The 16407-nt window shown below is 39.5% G+C and overlaps 1 protein-coding gene across 13 annotated transcripts in view; it reads left to right on the forward strand.

Moving 5' to 3' along the window:
* The window catches only part of Celf1 (CUGBP Elav-like family member 1), a 74164-nt gene that overhangs the window by 50092 nt on the left and 7665 nt on the right, over positions 1-16407 (forward strand). For 5 of the 13 annotated variants that reach the window (XM_031370932.1, XM_031370926.1, XM_031370925.1 and 2 more), the window contains 10 exons: positions 3346-3533; positions 5903-5985; positions 6339-6387; positions 8171-8305; positions 8795-8874; positions 9703-9864; positions 11484-11559; positions 12908-13036; positions 13950-14063; positions 15175-15360. In XM_031370932.1, coding sequence (XP_031226792.1) covers positions 3356-3533; positions 5903-5985; positions 6339-6387; positions 8171-8305; positions 8795-8874; positions 9703-9864; positions 11484-11559; positions 12908-13036; positions 13950-14063; positions 15175-15360 — 1192 coding nt within the window. In that variant the 5' untranslated portion in view covers positions 3346-3355. The remainder of the gene's footprint in view (positions 1-3345; positions 3534-5902; positions 5986-6338; positions 6388-8170; positions 8306-8794; positions 8875-9702; positions 9865-11483; positions 11560-12907; positions 13037-13949; positions 14064-15174; positions 15361-16407) is intronic. The other 8 variants (XM_031370927.1, XM_031370936.1, XM_031370935.1 and 5 more) reach the window with 5 other exon arrangements.

A 16407-nucleotide genomic window follows, 5' to 3' on the forward strand; every position in this document is an offset into this window, starting at 1 on the left:
TAAATAATGAGATGTAAGCTTATTTTGTTTTTGTCATTATTACCAGTTTTAATCCATAATTGCTTAATTTCAATTTCTGTGAATAGGGAATTCTAAAAAGTTTAAAAGTTGGCTCTTTTCTTTGGGCCTTGGTTCACATAGCACTGACCTCGATGGTTTTTACAGATATGGAATTAGTATATGAAAAGGTGAAGGCTAGTCATGTAGGGGATTGGCTTCAAAGTTTTTAAAGGATTTGAAGCTGGTCCTGATGATAAAGGCACTAGGGATTCTTTTTTTTTTTTTTTTTTTTTTTTTTTTTTTTTTTTTTTTTTTTTTTTTTGTTTTTTGTTTTTTGCTTTTTGTTTTTTGTTTTTTCGAGACAGGGTTTCTCTGTGTAGCCCTGGTTGTCCTGGAACTCACTTTGTAGACCAGGCTGGTCTCGGACTCAGAAATCCACCTGCCTCTGCCTCCCAAGTGCTGAGATCAAAAGCGTGTGCCACTGTCAGGAGAAAAACCAGACATGCTCTACAGCAGTGGTTCTTAACCTTCCTAATGCTGTGACCCTTTAATACAGTTCCTCATGTTGTAACCTCCAATCATCAATTTATTTTTTTTTACTACTTTAGACACTGTTATGAATCATAATCTAAATATCTGTGTTTTCCAGTGGTCTTATGCCACTACTGTGAAAGGGTCACTAGATACCCTCCACCCAAAGGTGGGTTGCAACCCACAGGTTAAGAACTACTGTTCTACAGAGCAAAGTTCAGGGCTATCTTGAACAACTTATGAGACTCTGTCTCAAAAAAAAAAAGGAGGAAAAAGAGGTACATAGTCTAGTGGCAGAGTACTTGCTTAGTGTGTACAAAAGCCTTAGGCTCAATCCTACCAGTATCCCCTTCCTCTCCTTCCAAAAGAGAATAAGATAGAGAATTTGGAGAGAAAAAGATTTGTCTAGGATCCTGAGTTTCCACTGGTTTTAGTTAAGTTGTAATTGTGCATATTATCCATGATTTTGCTTCACAATGAATAGGTCATATAATAAAGTTAGAAGTGGTGTGCACATATGGAAGGGCAAGCCTGTGTAGTTGAGGGTTCTATTGTAATATAAATGAACAAACCTCTTCCTGTGTAGAAAGCAGAGCTATCAGCTTATTGTTCAGACATATCCTGAGAACCACTGGGGTTCAGTTAATCTTCTCTGTAATAGAAACATAATGAAAGAGCTATTAAAACTACTATAACTGATAAAGTTGTTAGGGTCATACTGTAAGAAGTGACACCATTGTTTCACTACTTAATGGTGCCTTTTAAAAAGATCTCTTAATTTTTATGTGCATTGGTGCTCTGCATGTCTGTGAAAGGGTGCTAGATCCTCTAGAACTGGAGTTACAGACAGCTGTGAGTTGCCATGTGGATCCTGGGAATTGAACTCAGGTCCTCTGGAAGAACAGCCAGTGCTGGTAACCACTGAGCCATTTCTTCAGCCCTGGATGTTCTCTTTTCTTGGGGGCGCAGGAGTGGGGGGATCATGAAAGCCTGGTTTCTATTGGGACAGTAAGGTTAAAGTGCTAAAAACCTGTTATATTTTTACAGTGACCTGCCATATTTCTTCCTTTTACTCTTTCTTGCCCTTTGTTTTCTGATAGTGTCTCTGTATAGCCTCAGTTTTCCTTGAACTCGAGATTTTGCCTCAGCCTCCCTAGTACTGGAACACAGGTGTATTCCACCAGCTTCCACCACCCATGGTTTTAAATTAACAGTATAAAGGAGAACTAGTAAGACAGTATATTCCATGATGGGTTTTTCAACATGTGTGATATATAGGTACCCATGTACAGATATGTGGAGACCAGAGGTGGCTTTTCTATCGCTCTCCACTTCATATTTGTTGTTCAGTTAATTTATTGAGACAAGGTCTTGCTACATAGCCCTAACTGACTAGCAACTTGCTTTGTAGACCATGTTGACCTCTGTCTCTGAAATACTGGAATTAAAGGTTGCACTTCCATGCCTGACTGCAAATAGTAATAGTAATAATGCTGCTGCTGTTGTTGTTGTTGTTATTATTATTATTATTATTGTTATTATTATTATTATTTTGAGACAGGGTCTCTCATTGAACCTATAACTTGTCAATTAGGCTGGACTGCCCTGCAGAATAGGATCTTCTGTCTTTTCCCAGTGTTGGTATGCCAGGCTTTTTCTGTGGACGCTGAATATCCAAACTCTGTCCTTGTGTTTGCACTTTAACACAGAGCCACCTCCTCATTTGCTTCCAAAATAACTTTTTTTTTTGGTTTTTCGAGACAGGGTTTCTCTGAGTAGCCCTGGCTGTCCTGGAACTCACTTTGTAGACCAGGCTGGCCTCGAACTCAGAAATACTTATTTTATGTATTTAAGTGCTCTGTAGCTGCCTTCAGGCACATCAGAAGAGACTCACCGAATCCCATTACAGATGGTTGTGAGCCACAATGTGGTTGCTGGGAATTGAACTTAGGATCTCTGGAAGAGCAGTCAGTGCTCTTAACTGCTGAGCCATCTCTCCAGCCCTCTGATAAATTCCTAATTTGAATTTTGGAAATTAATGCATCTATTCTAACATCTGCTTAACAGAGATATGTTAAAAAGTCTAGAATCTTACCTGTAATTATTAATCCTGTGTTACTATACAGACATTTAAAAGTCCTTATTAGACTGTTGAGATGACTTAGTAGATAAAATACTTGTCTACAAGTCTGGCAACAAGAATTCAATTTCCAGAACCCACATAGAGGAGGAGAGATAGAACTGACGCCACAGAGTGTCTTCCAACTTCTGCTACCCATAACACATACAGATAATAAATAAAATTTTTAAGAGATTTATTTATTTTTTTTAGTTGTATTCAGATACTATTAAAATCTGATGTAGGGCCAGGTGTGATGGTGTACATCTTTAATATCAGCACTTGGGAGGCACAGGCAATCGGGTCTTTGAGCTCGAGGCCAGCCTGATATGCAGAGTGAGTTCTAGGACATCCAGGGGTACACAGAGAAACCCTGCCTTGAAAAACCACAACAAACAAAACAAAAGCAACAACAAACTGATCAATCTTTGGGAGCTTTACTTTATAGGTTCTGAGAACTTTCATATTAGAAAAGGCATTTGATGTCAGTTTCTTTAAAATTAAGTATATCTTAATCACAATGGTGATTTTAGTTTGGTATCTAGTAGAATGGACAAAATTCAGGTAAGTTAATTGGGAGTAGTGAATTAAGTAGATTTTTTCCCTCTATGTTTCAAAAAGTTGTTGAAAATCTTTAGAGGAAAAAAAACCCTCTGGTATGCAATATAAATAACTTCTCACTTTATCTCATGCAGCTCAAAGAAAATGAACGGCACCCTGGACCACCCAGACCAACCAGATCTTGATGCTATCAAGATGTTTGTGGGCCAGGTTCCAAGGACCTGGTCTGAGAAAGACTTGAGGGAGCTTTTTGAGCAGTATGGTGCTGTCTATGAAATCAACATCCTAAGGGATAGGAGCCAAAACCCTCCTCAGAGCAAAGGTGAGCTCTTACTTTATTTTATTTTATTCTTTTAATATATGGAGGTCAGAGGACAAGTTGAGATGCTAGGTTCTTTCCATTATGTGGATCCCAGGAACTGAACTCAAGGTTAGACTTGACTGGAAACCCTTTACCACCAGCAAGTACTTTTACCCATTGAACAGGCTTACTCAAGGCCACGGTTTTGTTTTGGTTTTTTTGTTTGTTTGTTTGTTTTTAATTTTTCGAGACAGGGTTTTTCTGTGTAGCCCTGGCTCTCCTAGTACTCACTCTGTAGACCAGGATAGCCTCGAACTCAGAAATCCACCTGCCTCTGCCTCCCAAGTGCTGGGATTAAAGACGTGGGCCACCATCGCCCGGCTTGTTTTGTTTTGTTTTAAACAGAGTATACATGAATGGGCTTTAAATGTTTTGTGTTTGTTTTGTCTGAGACAGAGTGTCTGTAGCTTTGGAGGCCATAGAACTTGCTGTGTAGAACAACAGATTGGTTTCCAACTCAAAATATCCCCTGCCTGTGCCTCTGAAGTGTTTGGATTAAAGGCATGCACCATCATATCTAGCTGGGTTTTTAATTCCTGTATTATACTATACATCCCATCTCTGGTTGTCAGGATATCTGTGGTTACATGGGATGGTGTCCTTTTATATTAACTACATTTTCTAATCTAAACACATTTAGTGGCTTACAAATAGAATATTAAGGTGGCCACATGAGTATGATTTATAAGATGCATCTGGGCAGTTCTTGTACTCACAGAGAAGCCCTTACAGGATGGTTTATCAACAGAAGGGCTTCATTTTAGGAAACTTGTTGGCAGTAGCCTACAAAATGGATAGGAAAAGAAAGATTGTGTTTTTCTAGATATTACAGCAACATGTTCATTTCAGGAGACCGAGAGTAAGTAAGCAATGTTAGCTTTGCTTGTACATGGAACCATGCTCTTATTTTCCAAATCACCAATTTTAGAGTAACTTTTTAAAATAGTTATTCTATAATACAAATGTGAGGAGCATGGTTGTCATGTTTATACAAAAAGCAAGTCAGGAATCTAGAAAGAAATGAATTTTTTTCTGCATGGCATAATTAACTAAAAGTAAAAATTGTTATTTCTGAAAATGTCTGGCCATACAACATGAATTTAAAATCCTATTGCTGTATAATTTTGAGAGAAAACTATGGTATTTTATAAGACTTTACAAGTATCAGAACACTGAAGCCCAAGACTTCTAAGACCTTTGAGTCTCTAATTCATATATAAAACAAAACACAAAACCTTCAAGAGTCTAGAAAGTACCAAGCAGTGAGAAGCAAAATTGTTTGAGAATGGAGAATTGAGAAAAGATTCTAAGTTCTTGTTCTTAAGAAATGTTACAATCTGATAGGTGATAGATCTGAAGCATGTGAGAACTGGCTGTGAGAATCTGGAGAGATGTAAAGCAGTTAGTGCTCTGGCAGCACTTGCAGAGAATCCAGGGTTATTTTTCACAGTGGCTCACTGCAGGTTCTAATTCCACTCCAAAGAGATCCAATGCCCTCTTTTGGTCTCCTCAGCACCGGGCATATATGGTACACAGACAAAATATCCATACACATAAAATAAAATAATAAAGTAAAAAATTTTTAAATTGATTGTAATAGAGGGAGTAGTTTGTTCTGAGCAAGCAGAGAGAAAATGAGTTCTAGAAAACTGGGCTGCCAGAATAGTAACTGTGTAGCTTGGTTGTGGCTAGGTCCTGTTCCTCGGCATATTACCTAGTTTGTGGAATGGAATGGCCCATAACCTTTGTAAAGGGAGCCTTGTAGCCAGGCATGGTTGTGTATACTATAATCTCTACTCTTAGTAAGTGGAGGCAGGAGTTCAAGGACATCCTTGATAACATGAAATTCAAAGCCAGCCTATGCTATATGAGATCTTGTCTCAAGAGGAGTGGGAAAAAGAAGCATTTTCCCAGAGAAGTTAAAGTAACATCGAAAAAAGGTTTCTACTGACTATAAGGAAGCTAGAATAAAACCTAGAACTATAATAGACTAGAACAAAGAAAGATGCTTTAAAAAAAATCAACGCCTTTGCCAGGTAGTCCTGGCACATACCTTTAATCCCAGATCTGGAAGGCAGAGACAGGCACATCTCTTGAGTTCAAGGTCAGCCTGGGGGTACAGAGCTAGTGTCAGAACAGCAAGGGCTATACAAAGAAACCCTGTCATGACAGCCACCCCTACTGCCCCCCCAAAAGGTAATGCCCTTCCCCACTCAGTGTTAATAAGCTCATCCATTTCTTGAACTTCAGCAGTAGTGTAGGAATAGATATACTCTAAGAATTCTGTTTTCAAGGCACTAATTTTATATTGCAAAATCTTATTCATTCAGGGTGCTGTTTTGTTACATTTTACACCCGTAAAGCTGCATTAGAAGCTCAGAATGCTCTCCATAACATGAAGGTCCTCCCTGGGGTAAGAGCTTTTATAAGTTATTAATTTTTGTGCATGGGGCATGCTTGTGCATGTTGGACACATACTAAAAAGCATTTTGGAGGAAAGGTCTTTGTTGTGGGAATTACTGTGAAAAAGTGAATATAAAGGAAACATTTCAAAGAAGATAGACCAAAAAGTAGTTCTTGCTGCCAAGAGTTTTGTATATTTTAAGTTTATGACTCACATTCTGTCTATTCTTGTATTTTATTGAGTTAAGATCATCAGGCAGACATGAGTTCAGAGCAAATTCTAAAGGCTGTTTTGTATACTCTTTAGAGTCTATATTTTTGAAAGCCATTAATGGAAATAATACAGGTAGATTTTCTTTTTAGATGCATCACCCTATACAGATGAAGCCTGCTGACAGTGAAAAGAACAATGGTAAGCATGCACATCAAGTCTGCTTGGCATGAGACTCCCTCCCTCCTTCCTTCTTCTTTTTTCTTTCTCTCTCTCTTTCTTTTCTGTTTGCTGTTCTTAGGCATTTATATTGAGTTGTGCTATAAAAGTCTAGTTTTCCTAAGTTGTGGGGGTTATGTTTGTTTGGTTTGGTTTTTTCTTTTCTTTTCTCTTTTTTTTTTTGTTTGTTTGTTTGTTTGTTTTTTGAGACAGGGTTTCTCTGTGTAGCCCTGGCTGTCCTAGAACTCACTGTGTAGACCAGGCTGCCTCTCAAGTACTGGGATTAAAGACATGTGCCACCATTACCCGGCTTTTCTAAGTTTTAATAAGCTAGGAAAATAGAGTTAATAATAGAGAAAATATTATACACACATGGATTTGCCAGGTGTGGGGGTATACAATGTGGGTCCAGGCATTTAAAGTTTGAGACCACCTTTGGTCACATGAGACCATATTTCAAAAATAGATAAGCAAACATAAAACACAGAATGTCCTTGATAAGTATAACTCTTATAGACAAGGTTAAGGAGGAAAGTGGAGCAGCTGGAAAGAAGACCTGTTGGTGCTTTAGGAGAGAGCTGTCTGAGCTCAATAGGGATAAGTCCCCTGGTCAATGCAGTTCCCATGATACTGCGGTCCAGCCACAAGTTATGACCCAGGTACTTTTGGAGCCAGAGATGAATTCAGACTTCTAATGTCATCTACAGAAGCTGAACACAATAGTCGTGGTCAGAAAGCTATAAATAATCTTTGTTTCACTCCCACAACTGAACTCTTTGAAAAAAATGCAAGTCTAATGATTTCATGAGCTAGTAACAGAAAGTTCAGCAGGAAGCTCAGAGGGCAGTTTGTCCCAGAACCACTTGGGAAAAGATGTGAAGAAACAGCAGGTATTTCAGGGACTGTCTGCTGACAGCTATGCTTGGTGCCATCCTTGAGGACTTGTTCTTCCTGAGTGAAATTTTGGGAATTGTACTGGTTCCACAGTAGACTTCACCTGAAATTGGATGGTAGCTGACTCATAAAGGTTCATTTAAACAAAATAAACAATGTTGTAAAAAGCTTAGAGGCTAAAACACTAATTTTCAAATCTCAAGAGTTCCAGTTAGAAACACAAATGATTCAGGAGGCAGAGACAGGATGATCTCTGTGAGTCTGAGGTGATCCTAGGAAATTGCAGGACAAGTTGTGGGACAGCCAGAGCTATGTAGGTGGGTTCGGAGGCATGGGGCGAAAGACAAAAGACCAAATGTTATTCACAATTTAAGGATATTTTTAAAAAATTAATAAAATTTAAAATACTGGAAAAGGAAAGTAGAAAGTTCTCACTGAAGTGTCTTCTGATCACTGACGTGTCTTCTGATCACTGAAGTGTCTTTCTGATCAAGTGTGAAAGCCTTTTCCTGGTAGTTCTAGAATAAACATATTAAGGGCAAGGCAAGATACTAAGAAATTTGCATTTAATATCTACAGGATTAGCCTATCAGTCACACACTGACTGGTGAATTTAACTTGAACAAGAGCGCAAATTCCCCATAACTTATGGAAATGCTTCCAAATATGCATAATTTTAAGTTACCATTGTTATATCATTGTATAATTGGTTATTACAATTTTATACCATTGATATAAAGTGATAGGAAGAAGAAATGTGTCTTAGAATCTGTAAGGTGGATGGTATGAGACATGGCAAGTCTCAAACCCAAGAGATTTGGTTCTCGACTCCTTGCCTTTTAGTGATACCTTTTGTGTTTTACTCTTTTAGCTGTGGAAGACAGGAAGCTGTTTATTGGTATGATTTCCAAGAAGTGTACTGAAAATGACATCCGAGTCATGTTTTCTTCGTTTGGACAGATTGAAGAGTGCCGGATATTGCGGGGACCTGATGGCTTGAGCAGAGGTGGTACATTTTTAGAGCGTTTAAAACAGATACTTGTGTTAAATTGCAGTCTCTTATTTAACTAGACTTGTGGAAGATAGATAACTAGCCACCATAGAGGAAGAGCTTAGGCCTGCTACCTCTTGCTGTATACCTTGATCTTGTTGATATCTCGAGTTGATCCCCCTATACTTTCCCCACATTGTGTAAGGAGTTCTGTCCTCAGTTTCTCTTGATGTCCAAAATGGAATTGTTCTCCATATTTACTTATCAGATTGAACTGAGAGTCTTTGCTTCTCCCTCAAAACCGTCTATTTGTTGTTCCTTGGTGGCATTTAGTACCCTATCATGGCAAATATATGTATGTACTGAACGAGCTTGTGAACCCCTGAAAAGTAGGATCATATTTGTGTTGCTAAGACAGTAGATGATTCATAATAAGTTAGATATTCAGTCAGTGTCTATCGGATAAGCTTCTAAACGAATGAACATTGATTCTTTTCTTGCCAGGTTGTGCATTTGTGACTTTTACTACAAGAACCATGGCACAGACAGCTATCAAAGCAATGCACCAAGCACAAACCATGGAGGTAAGGAGCAGAGAGGTGGAAGACGAGAAACACCCGTTGCCTGAAAGTGCTAGGATAGTTGGCCTATCAAAGTCTAGTACCAGGTCACCCAGGAACTTAAAATATCTATCTTAGGATGTCATATACTATGTTTAAAATCATGGGACCTAGTGGTTCAGAGTACCTGATGCTCTTGGAGAGGAATTGTTTTGATCCCTAGCATCCACATGGTAGCTCACCACCATCTGCAACTATATTTCTAGGGGATCCAACACCCTCTTCTGGCCTCTGTGGGTATTGGATGCATGTGGTGCATATACATCCAAGTGGAAAAAACACTTTCACATATAAAATAAATCTTTAAAAAGTTAACATATTGGAGCCAAAAATGATGATGAATGCTTATAGGCCCAGTGATTCAAGCTAAGACAGGAAGATCATTTGAACCCAGTAGTTCAGAACCAATTTGAGCAACATAGTAAGATCTCCCCATTTTAAAAATGAACAGAAAATGATTACTAGAAATACATTGCCTTTGCCACCATTGTCTATCAGAAGAGTCAGTTGTGAAAAATAGAATGCAGCCATCATATCAACACAAAGGAGAATTTCTTCCTTGGGCCAGGAAGAAATAGTGTTTTAAATTGTAGGTGTCTGTCCATCTGTCTGTTCACAGCATGCGTGTAGTGGTCAGGGAGCAATGTGTAGAAGTTTGTTTCCCCCTTCCATATACTCTGTGGGTTTCAGAGATCAAACTCAGATCATCAAGTTTGGCAGCACTCATTTTTACTCAACCATCTCTCTGGCTCCAAAAGAAGGAAATTGACCCATTGGTTTTGGTGTTTATAGGGTTGCTCATCCCCCATGGTGGTAAAGTTTGCTGACACCCAGAAGGACAAAGAACAGAAGAGAATGGCCCAGCAGCTCCAGCAGCAGATGCAGCAGATCAGTGCAGCGTCTGTGTGGGGAAACCTGGCTGGTCTGAACACACTTGGACCCCAGTACTTAGCAGTGAGTTCTATGGTTTGCTTTCTGCAGTCTTTGCAAGCTCCCAGCTGTTTCTTCTTCTGCTGTCTCTAGCTAACAAACAGTGTCATTTGCAACTTTGGACATGTACAGATATTACATAAAAATGTAGGCAATGTTATTAAGTCGTCTATTCTACTTTTTGATTCCATATTGAGGCTTTTGTTACAATTAAAGTAAAATGTTGATTTTAGTTTAAAGAATTTTAAGTATCTCTTAAGTATTTTTCTGTCTCTAAGAGAAATCCCTAAGAAAATCTTCACTATTCAGCATCATTTTCCATGTCTCTTTATACAAGATGTGGAGATCATCATCAAAATCTTTATTAAGTCCCCTAAAAACAGGACAGATATATCTTTAGCAGACTGAAAGACCCTGAAATTTAAATTAGGATACTATTAAATGAGAGAGGTACATAGTTGCATTTCCCAAATTGTGAATAAGTTTCCTTCAGTTGATTTCTGTTAATGACTTTGAGTCATTCAGTCTAAAATAAGGTTCAGCTCTATAATTTATTGTTTAGGTTATAATTCATCATAATCTTATAGGAGACTATAAGATTTGTGAGTCACAAAAGAAAGGGCATCTTTGTCCATAGTTGCACATGACTATAGTTCCAGTGCCTAGGAGATCAAGGCAGAAAGATCATGAATTCTAGGTCAGTCTGATCCACAGTGAGTTCCTGGCCAGACTGAAATCTCTTCACAGATAAAGAGGTTTCCTTTGAAGCTAATGGTAAAACCACTGAGTCTGTATGGATGGTTTGGAAATGCTCATATAGGGATAACAAATGCAGTCATTCATTCCTTATTCTTTCAAATACTGCTTATGTATGGAAACAAGAAAGGTAATTATTTCTGTTGACACATGCCAGGTTTTAATTTGATGCTTACTTAGGACTTAGAACTATTAGTTCTAACTAGAATGTCTTTAAAAAGGGTAAAGGGTTGTTATATATATTTCAATATTAAATTAGCTTTACTGCTAGGAACATTGAATGAGATTGTAGTTTTCTGCCAGAATAATGCTTTGAAAATTATTTCTAGCCACATGTGATAGTGCATGCCTGTAATCCCAGCACTGGGGAGGAAGAAGCAGGTAGATCTCAGAATTCAAGGCCAGTTTGGTCTACATGTTGAGTTTGAGGCCAACCAGGGCTATATAGTTAGAACCTGTCTCAAAAAAATAATATTACAAATAATTAGTTGATGGTTGTAACCTAAAGAATGTGATGTGTTGGCCTCACTAGGAAAGCATGGGAGGGAGAAAGAAACTAGGAATGTCATGAGCCAAGGTGTGCTGTGCTGGGATCTAGATTATTTCTCTGTGCTAGTTTTGTCCTTTGCTATGCTGTACTCTGCTGTGTAGAGACTTGAGCCTGTCTCACTATCCAGGGAATGGTCTTCTGGGCTAGGGCACTAGCTCTGCTGCCCTTCTCCTGTGCAATCTTAGACTTGCATGTCTGTTGGCTTGGGGTTGTGTGTTTGACTTTGTTCTCTCTGGGGGCTTCTGCACTCTTGCTTTGCTGTGCTATATAGAGTTATCCCAGATGCAGAACCAGCCCTCACTCTCACTCTTGTTCTGTTTTTTGGTGTAATGTCTAGCTTTATTTGCAGCTCCTACAGCAGACTGCCTCCTCTGGAAACCTCAACACCCTGAGCAGCCTCCACCCAATGGGAGGTAAGTGCTTCCCTGCAGCAGAGGAGCAGCAGTGCACAGGTCAGCAGACAGCATCCTCCATCTGAGAGTTTGGTACCATTTGTGCCAAAAAGTTAAATCTCAGGACTTGTCTTTCTTGATTCCATCATGTGACCCTGCTGTTGGTCAGTGCTACTTTGCTCTTAAGTTGTGTGGTGTCTTTTATTCTAAGTTACTGTTGGGGAAGGAAAATGGCAAAGAACACTTAGTGACCATCCAGGCTTAGGCCATTCAGATGCAGAAAAAACTCCTACAGTAAAGTAAGTTTTAGTGACTTACCCAAGTTACTAGAACCAGGGAGTTTTTGTGTTTCTGAATTCATTCTGTTGTTGCTGTTAAGATATGGAAAATGTAAGTAACAGATACATGGTTTATAGCAAAATGAAGCTCTAAAGACAGTCAGGAGCCGGGACTATCAGAAGAGTCTGAAGAGGCAGAGTGTGAGTAATTCTGCAGTAGCCTGTGCCTGTACCTGTCCACTGGGGTGTAGCTAAGCATTGCATTGAGAAGGGGGAACATGTTTGTTGAGCTGCATTTTACTTTTTGGAGTTTCGATAGTGATTGGTTTTGCCTTAGAGAATTTGGTTTTCTTCTTTGGGAAAGATATAGTGCATATTGTATTTACTTTCTCTACTTCCTGTCTTGATAGTCTGTCCTCTAGTAAAATGCTTTACGAAATGTACAGCATAATTCAAATTTATTCTTATTCTGTGTTTTCTAGATTTTACTTAACTTTCCCTCACATTTTTTTCTGTCTTTTTCTGGTGATTAATTTACTGTTATATGGCAGTTTATTCTTTATTCCTTCTTCTATTAAAGTTTTCCTGTTACTCCCATGGGGCCTTCTAAATCTCTTTGTTTGCTACTTCCTTCCCTCCAATGCACCTATTTGTGTGTAAGAAGGCCTTTACTGTAGCTTGGGTGCTATTCCCTTGGGCTCCTTTCCCATGATAGATCACAGGTATTCCCATTCAGTTTTGTCCACCTTTGTATTAGTACTCATTTGGAGTGCTGTTATATCGGACTAGCAAGCTCTTCTCTAAGAAAGTGGCTTCAAATTTCTTCCTCCCTGCTGGGGATAGATCCCAAGGCCTCATGCATTATTAGCATGATCTATACCACTGAATTAGAACCCCTGTATTTTAAAGTTTCATACTAAATGATAGCTGAATCTTTCAGAGCCCTGTGGTATAACATGGAAAATATAGAAACTGAGTATGTTCTTATATATAGTTAGTTCCTCTTTGTCTGGGACCAGTTTCCAGTCATTGCTGGATAAATGTTAGGCATCTAATCTGCTGGTTGATGTGGATTTTTTTGGATATTGCAGGGTTAAATGCAATGCAGCTACAGAATTTGGCTGCACTAGCTGCTGCAGCTAGTGCAGCTCAGAACACACCAAGTGGTACCAATGCTCTCACTACATCCAGCAGTCCCCTCAGCGTACTCACCAGTTCAGGTAAGGGGACGATAGGGAACATTATGCACCTTGGACACATCTTATCCTTTCTTTGAAGGCAGAGCTAAGGGCAGGGGCATTCCATCTTGGAAAGGAATTAACGCATACCAGGTAGGTTGTATTATGAAAACAGAATCAGAGGTCTTGGTCACTCCGTCTGTCTTCTGTCTCTCTTTGTTTTTAAAGGCAGTCTGTATGTGAGACCTGGTTGTCTTGGACTTGCTTTTTGGACCAGGCCGGTCTTGAACTCAAAAAAGATCCTTCTTCTGCATCCTGGATGCTGGGATTAAAGATTTTGTTGATCTTGCCCTTTTTAGATTGGATTTTGTTTTTCATTAAATTTTTAAAAATTATTATTGAGGCAGGTGAGATGGTTCAGTGATTAACAGCATGTACTGGTCTTTCATCAGATAGCCATAGGAGGTAACTCACAGCTGCCTTTAACTCCAGAGAATTCGACTTCCTTTTCCAACCTTTATGCCTACATATACATACCTTTACATAGGTGTACATACACACAGTTTAAATGATAATGTGTGTGTGTGTGTGTGTGTGTGTGTGTGTGTGTGTGTGTGTGTGCGTGCGTGCATGCCATGTAACAGTCAGAGCATAACTTGCAGTAGTTGGTTCTTCCCACCTTGTGGTCCCGGGAATGGAGCTCAGGTCCTTAGCGTTGGTAACTAAGCACCATTACCCACTGAACCACCCTCAGTTGCCATTTTTTTTATTATTTGAAATCTCATCGTTTTTAGTTTGTTGTAACCATCATTTGTCTCTTAGAAGGATAATTATCAGAATTCAGTGATTGCAAAATCCCTTTTGTAAATAGAAGAGTTGATAGGATCGTTCTTGTTCTTTGGTTCCTGTTGGCAAGAGAAGGCAAGTGATGATTTAACTCCTGAATCTCTAATAGCAGGGTCTTCACCGAGCTCCAGCAGCAGTAATTCTGTCAACCCCATAGCCTCACTTGGAGCCCTGCAAACATTAGCCGGAGCAACAGCTGGCCTCAACGTTGGCTCATTGGCAGGTAATGGGCAACCCCTGGTTGCCATCAGGTTACTTTTATAAACTAGCCCAGTATAGAAGTGTACCAAATAGCATAATTGCCAGATTGCCCAAGAAAATTTAGAAATAATTATGGGATTGTGTCAGATCTGAGGTAAATCCAAACTCTGCTGCTTAGCTAGTTGTAACCTTGGGCCATCATTCTAATACTCATTTTCTCATCTGCAAAGTAGAAGTAATAGAATACTTTGAAGGGTGCTTGGTTAAATGAGGCCAGGTGGTGGTGGCACACGCCTTTAATTCCAATACCTAGGTGGGAAAGGGAGGTGGACTTCTGAGTTCAAGGCTGCTTGGTCAACAGAACAAGTTCCAAGGCTGCCATGGAGAAACCCTGTCTTGAAAAACCAAAACAGACAAGCAAAATACCCCTCTGGCCCCCTAAAATAAAGTTAAAGCGACTATAGACGTGGCTCTGCTGTTAAGAACACCTACTACTCTTTCCAGAGGTCCTGGGTTTGAGTCCCAGCACCCACAGGATGGTTCACAGATGTCTATAACTTCATTCCTAGGGGATCTGACACCCTCTTTTGGCCTCCATGGATGTAGCATGAATGTTGTACACAGACATACATACAGGCAAAACACCCACACAAAATTTTAAAATACAAAAACAGCTTTTACAATGATAATGTTAAATGAGGACATAGAGCCTGGTGGTAGGAATCTTAGCTCTGGGAGAGTCTCCAGAAACCAGCCTGGGCTACAGGGCTAGTCATAGGACAGCCAGGGCTACACAGAGAAACAAAACAAACAGAAAACCAGAGGGGTGCGTGCGTGCGTGTAGGTAAAGATGGAAAATGGACCTAGCCAGTTGTGAATGGTGTCAGGCCTTCCGTGTGCTAGAAAACAGTAATGAAGAGAGTAGTGATGAGATGTAGAAATTTGTAATATTCACAGTAGCATCAAGGTCTGCAATAGGACTAGTCAGATGAATAGTTAACTCAATGGCCAGTTAAAGGGGAAATAAAAAGTCAGATTTGGGGGGGAGAGGTCCATTTTTTAATAACTTAAATGTATCTGTCTTTACTATCAGTTGAATCTTTCTAGTATATTAATCTTGCTCTTCCTCCAAGGAATGGCTGCTTTGAATGGTGGTCTGGGCAGCAGTGGCCTTTCCAATGGCACTGGGAGTACCATGGAAGCCCTCACCCAGGCGTATTCTGGTATCCAGCAATATGCTGCTGCAGCCCTCCCCACTCTGTACAACCAGAATTTATTGACACAGCAGAGTATTGGTGCTGCTGGAAGCCAGAAGGAAGGTAAGTGCACCAGAATTAGAAGTTGAAGTTTGGAGCAAGGGAGTTTAGATAGACTAACCTTTTCCCAGCCAAAGCCAGGAACCAACTGAGCAAGACTATGAAGTACAGTGCTTTTTGCCATTTTGGGGGGAGAAGGGTGTTTGGGTGAATCAGAATCATACAGATCCTGGATAGTCTTTTTAAATTAAGAAACAAATAGACATTGGAATTGATCTAGTCATTTGACAAGAATCTTCTTTTGTTAGGAAGTCTTCTCTGAATTATGAATCTACCAGAGGATTGTCTAAATATTCCTCTTAGGTATATCATTTGACATTTTTCTCTTTGACTAATGTATATCCTAAATGAGATACTGAGACGTGATGGGATGAAGTGAGATAGCTGCTAGGTTTGATGGAGTGAGAAGTACTTGGATAGAAGTGGAATTAAATCCTTTGATAGAAATGGAATTAAGTTTAGAAGAGACTTCATTGACAGTTCCTGCTGGCACCTTAGTGTTTAGATTTGACTGACCAGGTTTTTATAACCAAGATTTGATAAGGTGACACACTAATGTAAGGAAAACAAGTAGCCTTTTTGGCTTTAGTGTGTGAACTAGTATTAAGAGACCTAGAGGATGTGAGGAAGCAAACTAAGTGTGTGTATAGGAGAAGAAGAGTAATAGGGCACAGAAATGGCAGGTGCATGGACCTGGAAGCCATAATGGGCCATATGTTTGATCACAACTAGGAGACATAAGTGGCTGGAAAATGGCTGGATATTATTTACCACCTTAGTCACTCTTAATTAGAAAATCACATTGTAAGTAAAGAAAATATATTTTGCTATGAGTTCAGTGTTAATCATGGGCACTTGTGTGTGTGTAGTTTTTTGGGGTTTTTCGAGACAGGGTTTCTCTTTGGGAAACAGCCCTGGCTATCCTGGGCTTGAATTGTAGACCAGGCTAGCTTCAAACTCACCACTTCAGAGTACTAGAATTAAAGGTGTGTGCTGCCATGCCCGGCTTCATGGGCACTTTTTAAAAATGTCTTTGTTTTTTTTTTTGTT

Source organism: Mastomys coucha, unplaced genomic scaffold (genome assembly GCF_008632895.1).
Source record: "Mastomys coucha isolate ucsf_1 unplaced genomic scaffold, UCSF_Mcou_1 pScaffold15, whole genome shotgun sequence".
In the NCBI taxonomy this organism is placed as follows: Eukaryota; Metazoa; Chordata; class Mammalia; order Rodentia; family Muridae; genus Mastomys; species Mastomys coucha.